The sequence below is a fragment of the Bacillus rossius genome, chromosome 8 (assembly GCF_032445375.1).
Source record: "Bacillus rossius redtenbacheri isolate Brsri chromosome 8, Brsri_v3, whole genome shotgun sequence".
In the NCBI taxonomy this organism is placed as follows: Eukaryota; Metazoa; Arthropoda; class Insecta; order Phasmatodea; family Bacillidae; genus Bacillus; species Bacillus rossius.
In genome coordinates, this window is record NC_086336.1 from 52,502,892 (window position 1) to 52,520,042 (window position 17,151).

At 37.8% G+C, this 17,151-nt stretch overlaps 1 protein-coding gene across 3 annotated transcripts; it reads right to left on the reverse strand.

The window, feature by feature from the left end:
* Positions 1 to 591: 591 nt before the first annotated feature.
* LOC134534937 (tetratricopeptide repeat protein 4) lies at positions 592 to 13,835 on the reverse strand. 3 transcript variants are annotated; one of them, XM_063373670.1, is made up of 9 exons: positions 13,337 to 13,835; positions 11,368 to 11,561; positions 10,329 to 10,446; positions 9,482 to 9,653; positions 8,213 to 8,405; positions 5,703 to 5,817; positions 4,514 to 4,640; positions 3,268 to 3,432; positions 592 to 887 (listed from the first exon to the last, which is right to left on the reverse strand). In XM_063373670.1, exons 2-9 carry the CDS (start codon positions 11,536 to 11,538, stop codon positions 791 to 793), a joined length of 1,158 nt encoding a protein of 385 aa, XP_063229740.1. In that variant the 5' UTR covers positions 11,539 to 11,561; positions 13,337 to 13,835; the 3' UTR covers positions 592 to 790. The 3 variants fall into 3 exon arrangements, with proteins under 3 accessions (XP_063229740.1, XP_063229741.1, XP_063229739.1); XM_063373671.1 differs by having other exon boundaries at positions 13,492 to 13,791; XM_063373669.1 differs by having other exon boundaries at positions 11,368 to 11,591; positions 13,337 to 13,464.
* Positions 13,836 to 17,151: the final 3,316 nt, after the last annotated feature.

Consider the following 17,151-nt stretch of genomic DNA (forward strand, 5'->3'; position numbering starts at 1 on the left):
TATTGGACTAAACTTGGATAAACACTGAATAATAATTAAATATATACACGGGTATATAATCCTGCAATGTATCTAAAAAAAGAATGCAATTTCTTATTTAGTTATTTTTATTTATTTATTTATTATTATTATTATTAACCATGCACTGTACTAATGCAGATGTTTAGGTCATTGCACATCCAAACTTTTCTGCTACCTATTTTGAAATCTGTAAACATAGCCTGAAACAAATAACTTGAATGATTGGAAACTGCCAATGGAATGTTATGTTCCACCAGAAATGATGTAAATAACAGTTCAGCATTTGTACTCTCACTTTCACTATGTAAAAAAAAAAAAAATTTTAAAAAAATAAAGTACAAAAAATATAGTCATCCCCGAAAATGACTCGGAACTAGACAATCACTATGTTATTAATGTTCTTTGTATCTGTAATAAAGAAATAAAACTTCGTAATTCCGTATAAGTATTCTGTTGTACATGGCAGCAATGAATAATTATCTGCCAGATAACAAACATCTATAACAAATGCCACAATTTATTCCCATTTCTGTCACAACTCTTATCGCGAAGGAAAAAATCAAACCACACTTTCAACACTGGTATGAAACATAATAATTATTTTCTAAGAATAATACAAACAGGTATGAAAAAATTGTCTCTTAGATAACATTGAATAGCTCTTTGGAGAGTAGAGGCTAATATGTAAACAAGTTGTCAGGCCTGTTGCAAACATCTTCATAAAGGTTTACAGGTAAACTTAACATCTCTTGAAGCCAACTAACAATTTTCACCTCGCTGTCGAATGTGCATTAAGGTATGCATTCTGAGCCGGACTGCCGTCTACAAACACCAAGAAGGCTGGCTTGCAGTCTTCCACGATGTACCTGGGAACAGTGCAGATACACACAATGTTTTCCACCTCTTTTCATTACTGGCATTTTCATTGTGACAGTCATTTAAGATACCGTATTTACTCGCGTAAAGGCCCCCCTTTGTTTCCCAAATTTTGACTCCAAAAAAGGGGAGGGGGCCTATACGCGAATTTGGAGGGTAAAATAGATTTTTCTTTTCAAGTTGTGCGTCTGTTCGAATGTGGAAGGCGGGGGAGGCAGCGACGCGGCAGGAGGTAGAGAGGCAAAGACTCTGTAGGGGGAGAGGCAGTGCTATGACAGGGGGGAGAGAGGCAGCGGCAGCGCTTAAGCAGAAGGGGAGAGAGGCAGAGGCGTGGCTTAACCTCCCTCCTGCCAGCTAGCCAGCCAACCAGACAAAGGAGTGTTAGAATCCTTGACCCACTTCCCTTCCTCCTTCACTTCCCCTCTTCTTCTCCGACAACACTCCACATCAACACAGCGGCAGCGCGCTAGACCAGCTTTCTTTATCTTTATGTCGTTTAAGATAGGACTAACTGCTTACGTCTGGCATGCTTCACGACGGTCCTACTGAGAACGGACAAACTATAATACCAGTCTCTGTATCACTGCCGCTTACAAAATCACCTCCCGCCGCTCACAATACATGGCTTGTTTGATGCATGCCAAGCTGCCCTGCCCTCAGATAAACACAGAAAAAAACGTTTTTAAATTTTTTCTCAAAAATGTTTACAAAACAAGGAGGGGCTTATACGCGGGCGGGGCCTTTACGCGAGTAAATACGGTATGTATTTGCGACTGTGAAATTATTATATTAAATATTACAAACCATATCTATTTATTTTATTTAGTTTTACTTGTCACAGGCCCACCAACAGTTGGGAAACTTTTACGGTGGACACGACACACACACAAAATACATAGGAGAATGCAGTCTCTGAAAGTAAGGCACCACTTTCCGGCAGGCACTAAGAGCAGGCAGGCTCCACCTGAGAGGAAGCACTGCAACAGGTTGGCACTGCCCACAGTTAGTCAACATACACAAGCAGCCATTAACTATCCCCTAACTGTAGGGACTACATCAGATAAAACAAAACACTAAAATAACCAAGAACAGACAAACACAATTACAAATATTAGTGCTAATAATGCTTAAGATAATGTATCAGAAATACCTAACTGTATAGCAAAATTTACAATATAGTATGTATATGGATAATAAAATATTATACATAAAGAATGATAATTAAATCTCAAACCCGAAACTGAATATTCATAAAAATTATCAAAGCTCTTTTTTTCTGTGAGATGGTTAACAAAATGTCAAAATAATAATACTGTTAATACAAAATTAATAAATCAACTATTCAATTACGTATATTTACGATTCTAAAATCTCCTTAAGAAAAATTATGTCTACATCTACACTTGATCGTTCAACGTTCATATAACTTTGCTACATAAAATTTAAACAAGTTAATGCTGATTCATGCAAACACATGTTAAGTACTAAAACAGAAATAATTCAAACGTGTTCAGATACGCCGTAATACACTACAAGATGAGAGGCTGGAATTCTTTCTGCTGAGATATCAATCACCTATAGTTTATCAGCATTTTTATTTTTATTTTAGCATTGTGATTCCTAAATAAAATGTTCATTTTAAAAGAAAGCAGCTTAAAAATTTGTATCTGTCATAAAGAGGGCAAAATATAATGTTAAATAAATTTTATAAATTTAACTAAATCAAATGTAAAAAAAAGAATGGATAAAAAATGTTCATTAAACACAATGTAAAATGTATTTTTTGTACAATGATATGTTATTTCTGGTGTGCCCAGCAAAGCATCCTTTTAAGATCTCCCCGACTTCACGGCCAGACAAGCGGAGAAGAGAGAATCGTGGAGACAACAACCTGTGCCACTGATGGAGCTTAAAGAAAGAAGCAGAGACTGCAGTTCAATTGGAAATCTTAAATACCACGCACATGACAAGTCTCAAGGTGTAAAGTCAACCTTATCTAATACTGTTATCCAGAAGGATAATTAAACTGCCCAGTACCTCCCATATTGCCCCTAATGACTCAACATGGCACTATTTTTTAGAGACTATGTCAACCTTCATGGTGTCATGTAAGTACATATGACATTTGTAGTTGCTCCTGTGAAAAATTTTTACCTTACCAGTGGTTCCAGGCTAACCAGTTATTAAACATCAGTGAGGTATTATTTATGCTATATCACTGTAGAAATTATATATAAATACCTAAAAATGAAAACTATGGCAAAAAAAAAAATCCACAATGGCTGGATCTAATCCTCCTTTAACATTTAATTTTCCCTAAGTGTTCGTTAGTTAAATTATATAAAAATACAGTTGCAATCCAACACCCACTTGCTGTGTGAGAGAACTGTTCTCAGGGAGCTGGCCAGAGGGACAGAGTGCAGCTTCGCTGTTTTACGATCTTCCCAGTACAACCTCAGCTTGTCCACGGCATACTTCCTGTCCACGTCCCACTCAGGGTGGTCGCCGAACATCTGCTCCAGGTGTTCCAGGAACCTGCACACGCAACATGGCAGTACATCATGTGCTACGTGCATACACATCACTGCTCACACCAAAATACACTCATTCATACTTTAGACAGTTGAATATTCTTATAAAAATTATTAAAATATTAATGAGCACATGATTAACAACACGAATCTGTTTTTTTTTTATTTAAAAAAACATGCTAGAATATTCAGCTGTCATAGGTTGAATGTTCGCTGGAGCTAAAATACCGTGTGAGCCAGCAAACAGGAGCGGCAGTGTAAAGGATCTACAAAATTCTCCTCGGTTAGGTAAATTACCACTTATTAATGTCCACTGCATTTGAAAACAGGAAAACAGCATAACCTATAATATAATACAAAAACCTTGCAAGCCTTTAACTTGGAACAGGTAAAATGTTTGAGGAACACTGTAAATATAAGGTTAAGGCTCTGCCAATGTCAAACTTTGGCTTCCAACTCCTTACTATAAAGTTGGAGGGTTGTTACGACATCACAGAAAATATCACTAGCCAGCCAAGTTTGTTTGACAAATTGGATCACTTGAGTTTTTATGAAATATTTTGCATATAGAATGGTTTCTAAAACAAATTGGATGATGGAAGTATTAGCCAATCAAAAAAATGCTAAGCGAAACAGAAATGACGTCCGCTTCGGTTACACAGAATCTTTAAAATGGCAAAGAACACGTGGGTGGTTATCCGATAAAAGAGGTTACAAAGGTGAAATACATGTATGCAAAATAATTTTATATGTAAAAAGCAAATTATGTATTGATATAAAATTTGATAGTGTGTCATGATCTCAAACATATTCGAGGATATCTATCTAACTACATTCGATACAGAAATTTGGAAGCCTTTTACCGCCCAATATTACCCCTACAACTCTATTGTCAAACATGGTTGGCGACAAAAACTTGACAGTGGGACAGAGCCTTTCGTGCTTGCACGTGTGAAGCTAAGGTCTTATGACACCAGAAAAGACCTAATTTTGTGGCTGTAATGCAAAAAAAAATGTGTACGGTGACTCCAGAGAGTTGTTTTCAGATCCCTCAGAGTACGTAAGAAGCTGACGCAGGAACTTACGTGTCGTCCTCATGGAAGCTCACGATGAAGTCGCTTGTTTTGTGCTCTGGGTACAGGAACACCACCGGCCACACCAAGCTGTCATCCACCAAGTGCACTCTCCCCTCCGACACGTTCTCGGGCAGCTCTGGCCATGGCGACAGAACGTTCAAACATACATCAGAAATTCACAACACATCACGGGCAGTCTCTGGGTGAAAGGTAACAAGTCAAAAAATTGTCATTTTGCAGCAGGAACAAAAAAACTAATTAATTAACTTATGTATTTATGTAACATTTGGAGCTTAACATTTACACAATCTATTACCATAAAATTACGACCTTTTAATTTTAATTATATAATATGTAATGTAACATGTTTCCTTTTGCTTAGGCCTATTATTGACTGTTAGTTACATTTGTCACATTCACAACTTTGTAATTGGGATGTTCTAAACCCAATGTTAATGGAAATTTAGCTTGAATACTTATTTCTGTGAAATATTATACTACTTTAATAACCATTGGTTTTAATAATGAAAGTAAAAAACATAATTACAATAGTTTTAAATTGACTATGCTGAAAATACAGTACAAATTAGTCTTTCCATTTCAAGGATATCAAAATTTACATTTTGGAACAATCTTCATCTGAAACAAAGATGGGATCTTGCACTGTCTGTTCAGTTGGCACTGTAAAAGTCAGGATCAGGTGCAACATATGGTAGCCGTGCCATGAGATTACCTCTGGGGTGGCTTAAGGTGATAGTTTTCACAGTAGTCGGCAGATAAATATTGTGGGCAACTGTCCTGTTGGCAAAACCAAACCTAGCGAAACAATTCCAAACTGTCAACGAAACATGGCGGTAATGTAATACAGAAATACCTTTCAAGAAAATTTCCTGCTTAGTAAGTTTGAAAAAAAAATATAGCACTTGACCTATAAATACATACAATTTTACTCTATTAATATAATATTTTTTCCCATTTTTTTGGACACCAAAATAACTTTAAAATATTAGACTTAAAACTAAACTACCAAAATTTAAGGAAAACAAAAGTAAAAAATTGAGAAATTTGTTTGGTTGAATTTGAATCAACATTTCACCTGGCAAAAAATGCATTTTACTTTCTGGAGACCAATTCACTAATGTTGCCTTATGCTACATTATCTGTTGATTATCTGCTAGGCAACAATCGGAGAACTTACTGTTGTTGTTCAACATGATGCCCCTGTCCTTTATCTTCCTCAGGATCATTTGGTCGACCTCATCAGCTTTCGAGTGCAACCATTCCTGCTTGCGCTGGTCTCTTTCCTCATGCCTCTGAAATCACCATCGAGCACGGTGATTCGATAGTCATGATCACAGCTGCCAATTTCATGCATCTATTTGTAGAGGTTTATGTGGTATCATTGTACCATGAAGATTATACAGTAAAAGCTCCTTAATTCAGTAGTAACAAAATTGTTTGGTTATACTTCAAGTGATTTGTGAATTGAAATAAATTAAAAAATTAAAAAAACTAACCTTGCATATATTTATTTAAAAATACATGTTCAGAAAACATGTCACGTATAATTAAAATAGGCTACCTGTTGGAGTTTTCAGAACATAAGTGGCACGTTTAACATTCTGCCGTTTACTTGTTGCTGGTAAAGAAGTAAAAGATTCCACAATTGTTTCCAGATCTAGTATTTGGTTTGTCACGTTTCAAAGTCTTAGATAGAACTTGACTCTCCACTACTTTTCCCGGAATCCATTTAAGGTAAAGAACTTCATTTATAAAATATAAATCTACGTTTTTACGTTTTAACGAACACAACAGAGGTAGGACCTCCCCAGGACTCAAGGACAATGGCTGACAACACACATAGATAAAGATCACGTCAAATCCATGTACCGTGGCTGATTTTCATAGATTTTATTTTTGTAATCAACAAAAAAAATACAAATGGTTCAATTCATAGCATTTTTTTATGCTGTAACAAACTACGTACAAATTTTCATCATAAAGATGACAAGAAAGATGGAAGGTTTTTTGTTGTTCTGTTCAATTACCAAAATACCAAATAGTTAAAAAGTAGTGCGAAAGGAGGAAATTATTTTCATTGTAACCTTAAATAGCAGTGACAGACATTGTTTTGAATATTTATTTTAACATTTTACTAATTATAAGAAATTTTCGTAAAACAATACGGTAGGTGTTGGCATTCCTGCTAATGTTGTTTCGTTTGGAGATTGCATTGTGTTTATTTACTATCGTCAAACTGTAGAAACTAAAAGTGAAGGCCGCATTAAATTTGCACACTTGTATACTGACATTGGGAACAGCTTAATTGAAAAACTACAGGCGCTGCCTCTTAAATGTGTCACTTATGCCACTTTGGTCCACTGTTAATCACTGCTTCCTGAACCTCCATTTAGTTGAAGAACTACACAATCTGCCTGTATACTGCATCACTTATGCCACTTTAGTCTTGGGCTTTCTGAACATCTGCACATGTGACAGATGAGATGCAGGATGGAGAGGGTGCAAATGGAGTTTGTCCCTGGGTTCTTTCTGCATCTCCTCACTGTGGCCACCCTCCATATATCACAGCATTCTCTGCTTTCTGAACAACCACAATCTTTGATCTACAGCCATAAAACAAATATTTTTCTAACTGGTGTTTCAAAAGAGATCATGTAAAATCACTCTACTGACAAAAGTGGCAGCAGAAAAGGGTCTAATAAAAATAGAATAAATTTAATGATTTTTAAATGCTAAGAACTTCAATTGCAATTAACAATCCATTCAAGTATTTTTCATAAACTCATAATAAAAACGTTTGGGGTGGCATTATATTTAGATTGCATTACCGTGTTTTCTCACATAATCGTAGCACATTTTATTCTAAAATCAAGTTTGAAAAGTAGGGGTGCGACAATTATGCGGGGAAAAAAAATTTTGTTAGGTAAAGTTATTCATAAAAAAAATGTTCATGGAAAGTACGTTTATTTAAAGAAAAAGGTGGAGTATACAAGAGCACGCCAAACAATTTATATTAATAATTCATTAAACAAAAACCTTTCTTCAACTTTAAATAGAAAAACTAAACTGTAAAGCGAACGCAGGCCACTTGAATCTGTGACGTAAACCAAAGCGTAACTATTGCCGTAGTACACATTTGCCACGAAAGAATGCGGGCCATCAAATGTAGTTAACTCGGCACTCAACAGAGAGCGCCCGCTGCATCCAATCGGCGAGATATCATTATTTGACTACGTGCGCGCGCTCAATACGGGAAGCAACATAACCAATCACGAATGATGCCAACTAGCGCTGGCTACATGTTCATAAACGGTACACTGCGGCGACACAGACGATCAGATAAAGGAAATAACGTTTAAAAACATCTTTAAAAGAAAATTTACATGTTAGACAACTTTGTATTTCCGTTAATTAAATAAGTAAGTGGTAATGTCCGAATAAATATTAGATTTCTACTTTAAAATACATCGTTATATACTGAAAAGATACCTACACAAAGCGCTCGGCAACTAATAGCGGGACCAAAAACATAATTCGACGTTTAAGCGAGAAGTTTTTTTATCCCAATTTTGACGGCCAAAAATATAGGTGTGACAATTACGCACGTGCGACGATTATGCGATAAAAGAGGGTATTTTAAGGTAAATACTATGTCCTTGTGATAAAAACAACTTAATTGTTAATTACCTTATCTATAATTGCTTTCTTCTTAAGGTGCTGAATGTCCTTGCAGTCCGGTTGTGCTTCAAGAATCTCACCACAAAGCTGTGTGCATTCATCAAACATCTTCAACTTGAGGCAACATTGCGCAGCTCGGATTTTTGCTTTCATGTAGCCAGGAGACAGCCTCAGAGCAGAACGGCAATCACCCAAGCACGACCTGAGGATGTCAAATATCGAAGAACCAACGTCAAAAAGCCTTTGGTTTACTTGAAAATGCTAGATTTAGTTAACAGTCCAGTGTTACTTTTGTGTACCTTTAACACTCTTTTCAAACACAACTTGTAATAATTGAAATAATTTTTTATACCTTTTGTGTGTTCCAGGTAATATGAACCGATGGGAATTGACTTTAAAGATCACTTCTGTCCACTAAACAAAATTTGACGTAAAATTTGCCTGATTTAAGCATTATCAAACTGACAACATAATACAAGAAAATATTTTCATGTTTTAATACTTTTCATCCCTTCTTGACCAACTGAAAACACCTAATAAAGAATTTTAAAAAGTGTTCAAGTTAGCTAAAATGCACTAACCATACAACTACAGCACTTTTTGTTCATAAAGCCTGATGTATTAACAACTACAGCCATTAAGGCCCCAGAAAGGCTTACAGATTATGATTTACATTAGGTCCGTTTATAATGTTTATATTTTTCAAAATTTCTCTGTTAGGATGCGATGGATACAATTTTTTAACCGATCATGTTTGACACTTTCATGATGTCAGAGCAAAAAATTCACAGGAACAAAAGACTTCCTGATTAGAAGGTTTTTGTCTACTCATTTGCTGAAATGAGTTTTCGAATTTTTTTTTTGAATGATTAAACATGGCATTGCAAATAATTGCTGGTACGAAATATCTTTAATGTTTCGTTCTTTTTTCTTTGTTCCATCACTAAAAAAAAAAGTATTACATCACATCCCGTTATTAGTGATTCATAATCTTTGATTTTTTTTTTCTTTTTTTTTTGAGTTATGTGCTCAATGGGACAATTAGTGTATAAAAGAATCTACTCAATCTACAACTATTTAGTGCTGTTACCATGAAGCAAAATTCTGTATCACCAACAAAACAAGATATTTTCCATTTTCAATGTTTTTTTGGATCCAAGGATTTATTGTAGATGGTGGGGGGAGGGGGGGGGGATATCCAGTTGCATTTTAAGTGGTCAAAATACCAAAATTATTACTGAATGACCAATGGAAGCGCTCCCACGTGTTGGACTGTACCTGTAGTTCTTGAGGAAGAAGTGAGCGGCTGCCCGGTTGTTGTACAACTGAGCATTGAGCGAGTCGTCCGAGCACTTCCGCCTCAGGCCCTCCGTGTACGCCACGATGGCCAGCCAGTACTTCCTGATTTTGAAATGGAAGTTTCCGTCCATCTTGTAGGCTTCTGCCAATTCTGGAAAAAGTGTTTCGCATACACTTAATACCAACAGCAAATAATGTCATGCTCAGGGATTGAGATTTTACGGTGACATGCAATAAAACCTAGATAAAACTTAAATCTACATCAATGCATCACCCCAAAATCCAGTTACATTAAGAACTTAAGGGTCACTTAAACAAAAATTAAATCACAATAATTTTATCTTTCAATATTCAAGCTGAATAAATATCTCTGTTTAGCATTACATTTATATCAAAATATATATGATCGAAATAGAATAGAAAATTTATTTTGTTTTGGCTGTGCATCTCAAATCAACTCTATTAACAATTTTTTTTGTACATTTTTATAACACAGATATTTGCTGATTTACTTTTATGCTTGCAAAAATTTCTCTCTTAGACATGATTATTAAAAAAATTTTCATTGCAAAAATGAATAGGTTCTGATTTTTGTAAAATAAGTGTTAGGAAAACCAATTTCATTATTACATAAGTCTTTTCTCTAGTCAAACGTAAAGTATCCACGGTCAAACAAATGGCTCAAATGGCATACATTTTCCTATGTGTATAAACACGGTGAGGATATGAAATTTTTTTTTTTTATTGAAATACATTTTCTTCAGTGAAACCACTCAAACATGTTTAGGGATCAGTGAAAGCAAAGCAGTTACGAGGAAATGCAAACCTTCAGGAGAATTCTCCGACTCGTCGTACTTGAGTTGCTGGAGGCCCTCCATCAGGGGAGACAGCGGCTCGTTCTCGCCCGGGGCGGAGCTCATGAAGAAGGGGTGCTTCTCCATCTCCTGCAACCAACGCAGCGCACGCGTCGCAAGGAAGTGCCAACACGCCGGAGAGTGACTCAGCTCAACACAAAACCAAGCTCCCGAGTGTCCGTGTCGAGGTGCGACTATGCATTGTCATGTCATTACTTCTGTTTTAAGGCAATTTGTACTGTTTTCTAAATAAACATTGCACATTATAATTTTTTTTTTTTTTCAGAATTTGTTACCATTATTGAGCTAATACTATCTCAGATAATCTTATATTCGCAACAAATTAGGTACTTATAACATTTCATTACACATCAACAGGTGTAAGCCTATGCTTTATTTAAGAGTTACTTAAGTATTAATTTACTGTTTATCTTTTATCTTTGAACAAATAGTCAACATTAAACTTTGTTAAATACTTTATCATGAAGAAATTTTTTGTTATACTTTATTATTTTCTTTTTTAATATTCAATGTTTATGTAGAAAATATTTTAATGTGGTTAGGTTTTAGAAAAAATGTATCCCCTTAAGTTTGCAACCAATAAATATACATTATCTGCTACTTGTAAAACTCAGGCAGGTTTTATAATAAACATATTTAAACACTAGAAGTTTATACACCTCAGAATGCATAAACTTCATTTATTAATGTAATATTTTTGAGAAACATATTCCTATAGCTAATATGCAAACCTGTTTGTCTACAAATTGATGCAACTATATAAAATGACTTCCTTTGAGATGCAGAATAATCTAATTACGGTTTTATAGCAAATTTATACACACCTCAAAGTGATAACCCACTCTTGAAAGATTACATTAGAGCATTACTTCTGTGAGCCCCAAACCATCACTGTCTTGGCTTCCTCTCACCAGGGGAACCACCACTCAGACAGATGGCGTCACTGTATGAACACATCATACCAGCTGGAGTGGAAGTGTCGGAACGAACCTCCTGCCAGCGATCCTCCGGCCAGCCCTCGGTGTACTCATGCTTGCCGTGCTTCCCCAGGCTCGTCATGTACTCGTCCAGCTCTCTGTCGAGCCGCTCGGCCAGCTCCTGCCGCTCGTCGTCGCTCATGGCCCGCCTGCCGGCCCCCGACACCTCTCGGTCGCCGCTCATGCCTCATGCCCCGCTCCACGGCCCTGCCACAGCAACACCAGCCAACTGCTCACCTACAGCAGGAGCCCCGCCACATGCCTAAATGGCATCGTTTTTATGTTTATGCAGCACTGCGATATTCAAAAATAGGGTAAATATGTAGAGTCGCGGTATGTGCGAAAAAAAATGCTAACAATCCGAAAATACTGATTCTATGCTCTTTCACTTCCTCTTTTCAAATCAACCGGCGGAGATAAGAAATTCCAAATACTTTAGGAGATATCGAATTTTTTTAATTTTCATCACAATACCTGCGTATTCATGCTGCGATTACAATTGTTTCTTGTTTACGAGTATCTATTATGTTTCTTATTGGACAATTTTGTCACGTGACAGTTCCGTGATTGGCCAGTATTCAAATGAACCAATACGTGATTATTTATTTGTGTTTCGTCTGCGGTATCGCAACGTAGGTGAACGACTACATCATTTCCTTCTAATGGCAAAGGAAATGTACCCGCCTCCAACTTAGGTGGGCTTTTAACGTTTCTAATTTTAAAGTCTTATTTTTTATTTGGATATTGTTGCGCAAGTAATAAGTAACAAAAAAAAATTTACGTGAGTTGTTAATGTTCATCATTTGTCCGGGTTTGTTAGGTCAGGTAAGTTACATTATAAATACTTTAAAACTAACGAACCATTGAAATTAAATCATATTATTTTTAATGTAAGCTTAGTTTGAAAGTATTCATAATGTAACTGACCTGACCTAATCGACCATTTATGTTCCTACTGATCATCCTTTGTCATGGTTTGTTTGGTCAGGTCAGTTACATTATAAATATTTTAAAACTAAACTGCCATTAAAATTAATTCACATTATTTTTTATGTCCGCTTAGTTTGAAAGTATTAATAATGTAACTGACCTGACCTAATCGACCATTTTATTTATTACGCATTCACGAACACACAGAAAAATAACAAAAATGGCATCCTTCGAATGGTTGTACAGGTGTTGTATTGCTAAATTAAAAAATAAAATAATAAAAGTAATTTCAGATTTTTAGAATTTTTTTTTCGCAAATACTGCTACTCTACATGTTCAAAATTAAAAAATCTGATATCTCCTAAAGTATTTGGAATTTCTTATCTCCGCCGGTTGATTTGAAAAGAGGAAGTGTAAGAGCATAGAATAAAAGTATTTTCGGATTTTTAGCATTTTTTTTCGCATATACCGCTACTCTACATATTTACCAAAAATAGTACATTGCTGACAATATGTTATTTCCGAGTTTTTTTACTAATTTTTACAAACGTTTGAGTCTGTGAATCACATTCAAGTCGAGGTTAATTGTAAAAATTAATTTATTAACAAGTACCTAATTATTGATGGGAAGTTATTGAAAGCATTGTTATTTAAATATTTCAAAGATGTATATAATTTTCATTAAACTATTTACTCGTTCTTTATGATCTAAACCAATTTTCCAGAACTGCACTGCCCTCCCCACCAACGAGTGGAAATTGAAGTACAGTTTTCTCCAGGGCAATCAAGCAACACTAGTAGTGTTCAGAAACTAATACATGCCTATAAGATTTTTTTTTTTTTTTTCAGTTTTTTTATCTCGTAAAAATTACTTAATATCATTATTAGACGTATACCTTAACAAGAACAAACAAATGTCAACAATAAACTCAAATCGCCTGCAAAAATTGTATAACATGATCCTAACCTAACTTATTCAAAGTTTAATGAATAATAATTCATTAGGATCTTATTATAATCGAACGTCGAATATTAAGTGTTAAGTAACTTACCTGAATTCAAAACAATTAAAAAATCACAAAATTAAAAATTCCAGGAACGACGTTATAATACAAACTCGAATAAAATTGTGCCGTATTTACATTAAAACGAATTTAAGAAACAACAACAACAACAACAACAAATAATCACATTCTATATGACTCACTATTCTATGAACCCCACACTAATCCATTCCGAAGACGTAATTGTGTAAATTCGGTTTTTTTTTCCCTTCCAATTTTTTTCTATCGTTATTTATTTAAATCAAACATATTTGGATCCATGGGCACATTGCTATACTGACGATACACCACACTCGTATACGACGATAATAATTTGGTGTCCCCTTACAAGAGCCTTGGAAAAATAAGAACAACTTGCCTCACAATTGGTTCTACAAGAAAAGTGGCTCTACATAATGAGTCTCATAAATTAATTGTTATTTCTGCATGACCCATCGAGCTCTGTTCAGCATGGCCAGCTGCAGGGTCTCCTTCTCGCGCATCAGTTATCCTTTGGCATCAGGTGTTCCACGACAAAGAAATGTCTGGCAACAGTGCCAATAAGTATGTGGACCGAGCATAACTGGAATGTGGATGAGGTTACCCATCTCTGTGCCCAGTCGGCCCAGATACGATGTAAGCTTCTATACAGTGTTTGCACCTCCAGGATGGTTTAGGATGTACCTATCGACAACCTGGCCAAGTTCGGCACCATTGGTTGAGGCTCACTGCATGTGAGGGCCTCTGTGAGGGTCCCAAGTCAGCAGGTAAGTGAACAGGATGGCTGCCTATTTAGCTCATCTCCATGCTCGGACTGATGGTTTCACATGGAACAATTTTTGTGACAATGGTCTCTGACACCCGGGTGGTTGGCTATCTGGTGCCTGTTGGAAGGGCCGCAACTAGTGAGGAGGATGGGGGGGGGGGGGGGGGGCAAGCGGGGTATACGCCCCGGGCGCAAAGCTGTGGGGGCGCCGAAATCACTTGCATTGTAATTCCTACTACAACTGGTACTAACTGGTAAAAAGTTTTTTAACTTGCATGCCAGGAATGTCTAATCAGATTTACAATATAATGTCTCAACATATTTATTTTAAAATACTCTGAGAAAAATGTTAAGTTCATTATAATAAACATAAAAAATTGTAAAGGGAGAAGTTAGAAAGTTTTAATGCGTCCTCTATACTAATACAGTACAATGTTGTCAGAGAGGGTGGTACCACTGGCTGTGAGGAACAGTGGCGCACCGCAGGGGTGGCATGACGCGTGGGTCATACAGCACTCAGAGCTGAGATGTCTGGAGTGGCGGAGTTACAGTAGCACAGAAACTGTTACATGTAGGTATGGAAAATGCTTAAATAGCACCATTTTTCCGTGGGAGGGCCCCCGGACCCCTCGCTTTATTGGTATGGTATGTGAAAAAAAGAGGGAAGGGGGAGGCCGCATGAATTCATTCATGCCCCGGGTGCCAGAGACTCTAGTTGCGGCCCTGCCTGTTGGTGTCCACTCCTCTAATTGGTGAGAGGTACCTGGCCTTGGTCTCAGTCATCGTGCTGGCTCTGTTGCAGAGCGGCTCATTCCTGATGTCTTTAGACAACCCTCAGGTTCGTAGACCATGCAGAAGTGATGTTAACATGCTGCACGAGTGCTCCAGTCTCTCCTGGAACAGGCATGTCAGATGCCTTCGCTGTTCGCTAGTACCTACAGGTGTTGCCTTAGGTCCAGACTACAATCAGGTCCCTCTTGATTGCACATATATGTGTATAAAATGTGACCCAGTCACAAAATGAGGACTCGCGCATTAATAGGCACAACTCAATTATCACAAGCTCTATGAATACCGGCATTAATTCGTTATGCATAATACTAGAATTGAGGAATTTTAACAATTGACTTTTATGTGTGAGAAATGTTTGTAAGCTCTCTCTGAGGACATCACTTTGACAGTAAACTGCATTGACGATCTCTTTACGTTGTATTTATTTTACAGTTTCTGAGCAAAATCTTCCAAGTCCATATCCATTGCCCCTAAATTCTCCCAACGTGACAAAGCATTTCCCTGTAAACTCGCGCTCACATGTCCACCCACCCATTCGTATCCTCTCTGTAACATGTCACCATACAACTTCAAAAACTTTTCTAGGTCTTCATGTGCCAGGTCTTTAGGTAGGAAAAGACCTGTGTGTATACCTATTTCCACTTTCACATGCAAGTTCTGCAAATATAAAGCAACAGATTTTGACAATAGTCTATATAGACATACCACAATGTATTCATAGACATTGATAATGTTCTGCCATCGAATGAATAAACAATGAAAAACATGTCCGCAGCTATGCGATACTAAAACTAAACGGCACAGACCTTCTTCACAGTGCCATCACCCGGCCTCTGTAGAAGGCCAGGGAAGTACCTGACGGACGCTACGGACGTCGCGGTGCTGATGTTGTCCGTTGGGGGGGGGGGGGGCAGGCTATTGGGACACTAGGCCATTGGTGATGGGTCGTGGGTACTCTGCCCCCGCGTGCCCCGCCAGGTATGCGGCTTGAATTCTATCCTGAACTTCCCTACTTGGTTGTGAGGCCGCTCGGTTGTGTGGAGGACGGAGTGGTGCGAAATAATCGTAAGCAACACCGTTTATGTTAATTGGCGTTTAATTCACGGACTTCTCCGGTGGTACTCATGGGTACTTGGTACCTATACATACACTACGCGGTGGTAGAACCGCTACAAAAACTATGTGAATGTGCTATGCGGCGTCTGAGCCGTTGTACAGTTACATTAACAAATGCTGCTTACAGAACAAAACACGACACTATAACATAACACTGTGAATTTACCGCGGCAGTCTCGCGGGGCGCAGTTACGAGTGTTCTGGAGATGGCCAGCACCGAAAGATAACTGTCTTAGAGGGGCTCTGGTGAGCGTATACTAAATTACACTTTACACTTACTTGAGATTGCAGCCAGCAGGTGTATGCGCGGCGGTCTAGCGAAAGCGTGTTGGCCGGAGTCGGTCAGTGCCGTACATCGCGTGGTCCGCGACGCGTACGGAACCACTAAGGACGACGGTCGAGATAAGCCCGGGTCCGCAAAATACATGCCGAGTCGACGTGAGCAGCAATGAAGTACAAAAAAGGTTTAAATATTTAAGTGACTACAGTATGAACGATCGGTGGAACAAAGTGGAAGGCTGCTCACGGATACACGTCTTGACCCGGCGCGGAGTGGTTGAGACTGCCGAACATGGCCGCCTCGCAAGGGAGGGAAACTTTCACCTCCTTTGTGAGTCGGCGCCAAAAACTTACATTAACTTAATTTGCTCTATTATAAGCTAAAAACACGTTCCAGGTGCCCAATTAAAATGTAGCACCTGGTAATTGGGTGCTTAAGGCTTAACAATTGTTTCAGAGTATTTAATTATTTGAATTGTGGCATCAAGTTGGCGACTGTAAATTTATTAACACATTGTCTCCCTGTGAACTGTATTAGTGGGATTTATTCGGATCCGACTTAATCATTGTAACGGGCACTTTAATTAAGGCCAGTGGCCGCGGTGAATTTTAATGAGGTTCGTTGTCTGCTCTGTGCGTGCGGTGCTCGCACAGAGTGTTTACGACGCACTTGTTTAATGCCTGCGAATTAATAATTGTGTCCTAGTGTCTTGTCCCTTAATTTTTTTATGGGTTCGAGCCCCTGGGGTTCCGTGCCCTTAAGTTTTTTTGAGTCTATTGGGGTCATGCCCGAGGCGCTCGCCTGACTCATTCCCGCTGGGCTAGGATTGCCCTCCGAAAACGGGATCTCGTACTAGCAGTGCGGAGCACG